This window comes from Diabrotica undecimpunctata, unplaced genomic scaffold, assembly GCF_040954645.1.
Source record: "Diabrotica undecimpunctata isolate CICGRU unplaced genomic scaffold, icDiaUnde3 ctg00003312.1, whole genome shotgun sequence".
Lineage (NCBI taxonomy): Eukaryota > Metazoa > Arthropoda > Insecta > Coleoptera > Chrysomelidae > Diabrotica > Diabrotica undecimpunctata.
Genome location: NW_027314508.1, coordinates 1 through 6,645, shown reverse-complemented (window position 1 = coordinate 6,645; position 6,645 = coordinate 1). Strand labels below are relative to the sequence as shown.

General features: G+C 32.8%; 1 protein-coding gene across 1 annotated transcript; it reads left to right on the top strand.

The window, feature by feature from the left end:
• Positions 1 to 1,649: 1,649 nt before the first annotated feature.
• Positions 1,650 to 6,625, top strand: LOC140432232 (uncharacterized; the record flags this gene model as incomplete). Its single annotated transcript, XM_072520057.1, has 2 exons — positions 1,650 to 1,742; positions 6,413 to 6,625. Coding segments are annotated over exons 1-2 (231 nt in total), but the record flags the coding sequence as incomplete, so codon positions are not given.
• Positions 6,626 to 6,645: the final 20 nt, after the last annotated feature.

Below are 6,645 nucleotides of genomic sequence, written 5' to 3'. Positions count from 1 at the left end.
TTCTTTTTAATATCTCTTTGCATGGAACGAGGAGGCAGTTTTTTAATATTTTCCATTGTTGGTTTATCTCGTAGGTGTTAGAATCTAGTTTATCAAAGTTTGCGTATATTTTCTGTTGGAGTTTGTTTTTTTAAATATCAGCTAATTTCAGTTTTCTAACATCCAATTTTGGAGTTCATTAGAGTTTTCTAATACGTTTAAGCTTAAGCGTAACATTAGCGATTAGTGGGTTAGGGTCTGGTGTGATATCTGCTCTTGGATATGTTTTAACTGATTTTATGGTGTCATGATATCTCTCTTTAATCCTTATGTAATCGATTTGGTTTCTTAATACTTTTTCTGGTTTATCTGCTGGTGAGCGCTATGCATATAACCGTCTCATAGGTAATTTAAAGAACGTGTTTGTAATTATTAGACTTTGTTCTCGGCAAAATTGTATTAGACGATCTCCTCTATCGTTACGTTTCCCTAGTCCTTGATCTCCCATTATTGTTCCAGCTCTTTCCTTGCCGACTTTTGCATTGAAATCGCCCATAACTACCGTGATTTCCCTATTCTTTGTCATTTTCAGTGCATCTTCAATTTGTGGGTAGAATGTTACTTTCTACTTCATCTTCTGTTGCATCCTACGTTGGCGCATATCCTTGGATCAAATTTAGTTTTGTGTGCGATGTCCTTATTTGCAGTATGATCACTCTTTCTGAGATTGGGACTAAACCCTCTATTGACTTGTTGATCTCTGTATCGACAATAATTGCTACTCCACGTCTACGCTGGCTGTCAATGTTTTCCGAGTAATATAATGTACCGGTTTCTGTCGAAAGGTATCCTGAGTTAGGCCACCATGTTTCGCTTACACCTAATATATTTATATTCATTCTTCTCATTTCTTGAAGGATGTTATGCATTTTTTCCAGTTGATACATGCTTTTGATGTTCCACTTACCTATTTTTGTTTTTGATAATTTTTATTTATCTTGTTTCGATGTTTGACAAGGGTTTCGCCGGTTAACGACCTGGGAGTCCTTGTCTGTTCTTCCCCTGCTGGATATTGGACTCCTATTCCCATGATCAGTTTCTTTTAACGTCCTGAAATAAGTACATATATTTAACTCATAATAACTAGAGCGGATAAAAAGGCCGCAGATGCAACAAAAAGAAAGACAGAGTTCGTCGAAGACTAGAGCAAAAAGGTTCTATGTGGGTAGCAAAAACAATATGTTTTTTTTTTAAACGCGTTTTTCGCGAAATAATTTTTTTAAGTCGGTGTTCACTGTATCTCAAAAACTACTTGACTCATAATTCTCAAATTTTGCACACTTTTTTATGGATAAATTTTGTTTTTAAAATGTTAATTTTACATCAAATTAGTCAAATTTTAACAAAAAAAATTCGAAAATTAAATGAATTGGTCTTTTTTACTTATAAAATTTGATGTATTCTTCTATTACTAGAATCCTTAACAAGTTGTATTAACCACTGCTTGTGGAATAACAATAGGCAATAAGTATTCAAGACATCACCAAATATTCGTGCAATATTGTCTGGTGGCACTAACACTAATTAGAATCGATTTCAACAATGTTCTACATATTGTAAGACACGATATGCATTACATGCCAATGGGTTAGGTGTGTGGACATCTTTGAGATATAAATACCCATCAATTTTTATTTTCTGACACAGTCCACTCGACTAGCAATTACCTAAGACAACTAAGTAAAATGGCTTCACAAAAAATGGTAAGTTTTTGGTTTTTGGATTTTACTTTTGAGTTTTGTTTTGAGTTTTAAGATTTTTGTGTTAGTTTTATTTTGAATACGTAGAAATAGTTCAAATTAATTAAAGATCACTAGTCATCATCACTGACTCGACACCTCTTTTTGGGTCTTGGCATGTTCCAGCATTCTTCTAAATTCTGATATGTTTTGTGTTTTCTTCTACATTTTCCATTTTTAAGGTTGTTGTAACATTTTCTATTTGTTGCATGTATCTCAGCTTCGGTTTTTCTCTTATTCTTTTTCCTATTGACACTTGTTTGCTATTTTTTTTGGTATTTCGCTTTCTTACATTTTTTCCACATGTTCCGTCTAATGCAGCGGTTATATTTTAATAAATTTTTTGATATCTGGATTCTGGTATATTTTCTATACCTAAAAGTTGTATTTTCTTCGACAAACTCCATTTTCTTTTATATATTTGTACATGTGTCGCAATATTTTCTCTCAAAAACGCTTCTAATATTTCTTCAATTTCAGAGTGTCCAGGTTTTTAAACAATATGTGAGAACCAGTCTTATTAAGGTTTTATATAAATGGTCTCTTGTTTTTCTTGCGAGGTTAACTTATTTCTTCATTTTACGTTTTGCAATTTAATACCGATCATAGATCATAGATCATAGATAGATTAAAATTTAAAGTTGTACTATCTTCTTAGTAGTAGTAATTTTATGTTTAAAAATTCCAAATACACTATATTTTATCCTACAAAGCTCCAAACTTCTTTCTATCATAAAGAAATTTTACAATTTTCACAGACTCCACTGCAGAATATCGCGAGGTACTTCATCATATCATCATCAACATTATCAGCGTATTCTACCTATTATGGTACAGTCTTCCTTACATAGTCGTTCTTTATTTCTGCCCACATATCTAATATTCGCTTCTGTGTGACATGTTGTACTTGGTTGTTTCTTTATGACATAGTCTCATCTTAAGTTTGGACGTCGTCTCGATATCTTGACGCTTCTTAGATACCACATTTTAATTCTAGCGGACCATTGGAACATATATTATCAATTCTTCTCTGGAAATATCATTTTTAAGATTTAACTCTGTAGATTACATCAGTGACCTGAATTTTCTGTCTGATCCATTCTATTTTTTTGCGAACTCTCTTTGGTATGCCTAACATGCATCGTTTCATTGACTTTAGTGACTTTAAGTTTCGCTATTATATTTTTTTAGAGAACACGTTTTGAAGCCATATGTCATGATGGGTAGAATACACTGATTGAATGCTTTTCTATTTAGGTGGAGTGGTATTATGCATTTGAATATAACAGTATTCTTACCAAAAGATGCTCAAGCCAATTTCAGTCTTCTGTTGATTTCTGGGAATAAGGAGCCAGATTTATGTAATAATAATAGTTACAGGTATACATACTCGTCTACTGTCTCAAATGCAGTGTTGTACATCTTGTTAATACATCTTTTACATCCACTAGCCCATTGTGTTTTTGTCAAATTAATTTTTAGGCCAACTTTATTGCTAGCTGCATTTAGATCGCTTAAGTTCTTCAGGTTTATTAGCATTAGCAATCAGAGTGATTTAATCTGCAAATCATAGATGACTGAGATCTTCTCTATCAACGGATAGGCCTTTGTTCTAACAGTTAATTTTGCTGAATATATTTTCTAAAGTGCAGTGAAGAGTTTTGGGATTACTGCGTCTCTATGTCTGACATGTCGTCCTATAGCAGTGGAAAATTCTGAAGTGTTTTTATAAATTTTTACTTCTGCTTTTGCTTTTCTATATATATTTGCTAGGCTCTATGTAGGGTTTGTCAATGGTTTTGTTGGTTAAAGATTTAGTAGCTTATTAGTTGTCGAAGCATGTGTATATGATCAAAAGTAATGATTTTACTTCTTAAGCTAGGTTACTCTGTTGGCTATGCAGCATCCAATACGTTTGTTAATTTGTTGTTAGTGATCTTTGTAAATGTCTTGTATATGATTGGTAGTAGACTTATATGTCTGTAGTTTTTGATAACCTCTTTGCTATCTTTCTTATGAATGAGAATTATGTTTTCTGTGTTCCAGTGGTTTGGTACGAATCTTGATCTTAGGCAGTTCGTTAATATACCAGCTAAGATTTTTGCTCTGATTAGCCTATCATATATGTTCTCAAAGCTAATTAAGCTGCCTAATAGTAAACATTATACCTTTTGTTGTTAAGGTTTTCTAATAGATTTATGATCCAGCAGTTTATATATTATTGGAGACTTTTCTTGTTTTTGTACAATTATGCAAGATACTTCTTATCTATTTATTTGGCATTTGTTTTATTTTAATTTCTCTATTAAATAACCTTTTTAGTCGACTTGTTTTCATTACCTAACACTGATCACCTGATTAAACTGCTTTACTTTTGTAGTGCTAAAGCAACTATCTTCTTTAGTAATTTACGAACCATTGTTACAGTGTCTTAAAGACTTTTTAATCACTGTAACCTGAAAAACTAGGATGTTTTATTTGTAATTTTATTTTCTGGCCTACTCTGAGATAGCGCGTAAACAGTATCTTGAATACTACTAGCAATATTTCTAAAAATTGTATTACGGCTGCCTTCCTTGTAATAGATCAGTTTTTCTTCTTTCTTTTGTCCCAACCACACCCAAACAACTTATTTTATTAACTTAGGGACATACTTTTATTTTATGTCCTTAAAAAATAAAAAATCGCCGGTTAGATAGTCAAGCTGGTCATGCGCCTGGCTCTCATTTGCCTCACTGTCGAATGGTTTTAGTGGATGTGCGTTCAAGCCCTGGCTCGGTGTACAGAAAAATAAAAAAAGGCTAACGCAGCAGTTTAAAATTCTAAAACGAATCTGCGACTCCGACTAGAATATGCTGGTGTCTGATCGGCCCATAGTGGAGCAGTACGGCTGGAGATAATGTGATACTCCTCCATAGATCTCTACCGGAAGTATACACGTACCGGACACATTAACATTGAGATGACGTAGAGAATTTATAAAGCCAGTATAAGACCAATAATGACATATGTCTCAGAAACAGGACCCGATACAGTCACAACGCAAAGCCTACTGGAAACGGCAGAGATGAGAGACTGAGAAGAATTACAGGAAATACTCTGAAAAATCGAAAGAGAAGTGAGAAGTTTAGAAGAAAATGTAATGTACAGTGTATAAATGAATGGACACATAGTAGAAAAAAGAATGGAATAACCATATAAGCAGAATATAGGAGACCTGTGTCGTCAAAATAGTAAGAGATAAGTCACCAATCGGCAGAAAAAGTATAGGACTTCTATAGAGTTATTAATCTGCCAATAAACAAGGAGAATTGCTTGTAAAGATGAAGGAGAAACTTTCTTTTTTTATTAAATCTTTGAGCTATTTTTACTGATTGTCTATTTTGTTTTCAATATAATTATTTTTGATTCTGTTTCCTTCTCAACAAGGCAGTTATTCCGATGACTACGTTGAGAGTAAGCCACTAAAGTAATGTATTTGATGAGGTACTTTTTCGTGTTATTTAATTTTGAAGCAAAGTGAAGAAATGATGTAGGTTAAAGTTTTTAAGTGGGTCACTTTTGGCTTTAGGACATTATTGAAGCTATACGATAATAAAAATGTAGGTCAAATCGTGGTTTGCGTTATATTATAACCGTCAACATTTTTTTTGCAATGTCGTAAATTCATATGATTCAAAAAAATATTTACAAATTATAGTTAACAAATTTTATTGAATAAAGTAGTTGTACAAAATCCAAACAAAAAACAGATATCTATTTGGCCACATTAATCACACCGTTTATATTTCTTTAATTTGTTTTTTCTTTACTTCACACCAATCAGACTGACAAGTACAATAATTCATTGATTAAAAACCATTTTGTGTTATATCAACACAACATCAAACTAATTATTAAAATGAAAATATATTTCAACAGATGGTTTATACAATTTGATTTGTTGTAGAAAACATACTGTAATGCATTGTCGGCTGTATGTCGCTTGTTAGATTGGGTTTTTGAATTATTTTTTATTATTTCTGACCGCTTTTTCAATTTCGAATACATGATTCGAGAGACTGGGAGGCTAATTGGTAATGACTTTGATAATAAGACGATTGTATGTGTGGGACAATGAGAACTAACAAAAAATGAATTGGTAGGTTGAGAGTTTTGACCTTGTGATTGTGTTATTGGATAATTCAATTCGATTTAATTTCAAAACTAGTACCATATATTCAGTGAATCCATTTATTTACGTTATGAATTGACTAATCATAAGAGAAACGTTTACAAAAGATTTATTTTTTTATTATTTATTTACAAATTAGTCTTTTCCCCCTCATAAAAGCTAAAAGTGGCCCTAATGCATATTCAAAGAGATTTTTCTTCTATATTCATCTAGTAGACGCATTTCCACTTTATCTATGTGGTGGTAAAATTACCATTTGATATTAAATATCTTTATATTTACATTTTTATATAACCCAGTCATGGTGTGATGTACTTATTCGTCGCAGTGATTTTGGAATTATAAATATAAAAATAAATCTAAAGTTTAGTTCTAGTTTTAAGCTTTTTAAAGTAAATTATATTTATTTTAGTACAGCAAATAAATAAACGTTTATATTCTTAATTTATTTTTATTGCAGATCGTTGCTCTCTTAGTAGCAATCGCAATCTCAGGCTGTTTGGGAGGCCCTTCAGTTCCCGCAGTCCCAGCAGCCTTAGCTGCTGTACCAGCAGCGTACTCTGTACCATACGCCTCATCTTACACCGCTAGTGTAGTTAACCATGGTATCGCCGCTCCCGTCGCAGCTCCTTTGGTCGCCGCCCCAGCTCCAGTTTTCGCCGCTCCTGCGAGAGTTGACTCTGAGATAGCGCG